Raw genomic sequence first — 900 nt, 5'->3', positions numbered from 1 at the left:
CGCTCAACGGATCTTCAATGAGATGCGTCAACAAACGAGTTTCATCATAGGACCTGCGGCTCGACACAAAACTCCCAGCAGATAAAAGGATGACTTGCCGCCAATGCTTTCCTTGGCACTTTACCAGAAACCCAAGCCAAAAATTCTAAACCGAAAGAACGCATATGCGCAAAATGAGCAATCATCTCACGATGCAAGATGCCCACAACCTGCAGCCCTTAGCATGGGCGGGGACAACTTTAAGATGGCTTTCATTTGTCTCTGTGTGGGATATGTCTTACTTCGGCGCGACGATCCGCAAGGGGATGAAAGGGGCGTCAAACTTTTCAAAACGAATTTGCTCAACGACGCGAAGGATTCTCTCTGAAAGAGACCACAGAAGCCAGTCAAGCCGAAGAAAAGCCGATTCCCTCGTCGCTTTCTGTTTCATTTACTTCTGCTGTTCTGTCAAGTTTCTACCAGATGTATTGCAACTACTTCTAAAAGGTGCATGTCTTGGTATCACAGTGGGCATGTGTACTTATGCATATGCTGGTACACAACCTGTTCTGAACAGTACTTAGTCACAAATTTCACGACGCAAGGAAGAGCAACAGAATGTAAACATTGAATTGCCTGACCTCCCGCTGTTCCTTCAACATTTTGAAGGCGAAGCTCGGCCGTTGAGCGCTCGTCAAGTTGTGCATCGAATCCAAAAAGCTGCAAGGTCAAGAACGACAAAGCAAAAAGGAAGCCGCCAAGTGGACCCTCAATGTGCATTCAGAAGCAAGTTTCGGCTCCCCAGTGGTAAGAATAGTTTTGTACAAATAAATCTCGTGAAGCGTGGGTCCCTCTGTCCACTGGAGGTTCTCGGTGAGGAGACAGTAAATTTGAGTAGAAAGCAGGCTCTACAGCACCGGC

General features: G+C 47.1%; 1 protein-coding gene across 1 annotated transcript in view; it reads right to left on the bottom strand.

Annotated features, from left to right (window-relative positions):
- Positions 1-277: 277 nt before the first annotated feature.
- EMH_0093590 (uncharacterized protein) overlaps positions 278-900 on the bottom strand; it is a gene marked incomplete at both ends in the record, with an annotated part of 1,316 nt that continues 693 nt past the window's right edge. Inside the window, 2 exons of the mRNA XM_013501999.1 lie at positions 278-363; positions 621-699. Coding sequence (XP_013357453.1) covers positions 278-363; positions 621-699 — 165 coding nt within the window. The remainder of the gene's footprint in view (positions 364-620; positions 700-900) is intronic.

The sequence above is a fragment of the Eimeria mitis genome, genomic scaffold (assembly GCF_000499745.2).
Source record: "Eimeria mitis Houghton genomic scaffold, Emh_scaff8049, whole genome shotgun sequence".
NCBI classification, from domain to species: domain Eukaryota; phylum Apicomplexa; class Conoidasida; order Eucoccidiorida; family Eimeriidae; genus Eimeria; species Eimeria mitis.
Note: the sequence above shows the minus strand (reverse complement) of the source record. Positions and strands in the feature narration are given on the sequence as shown.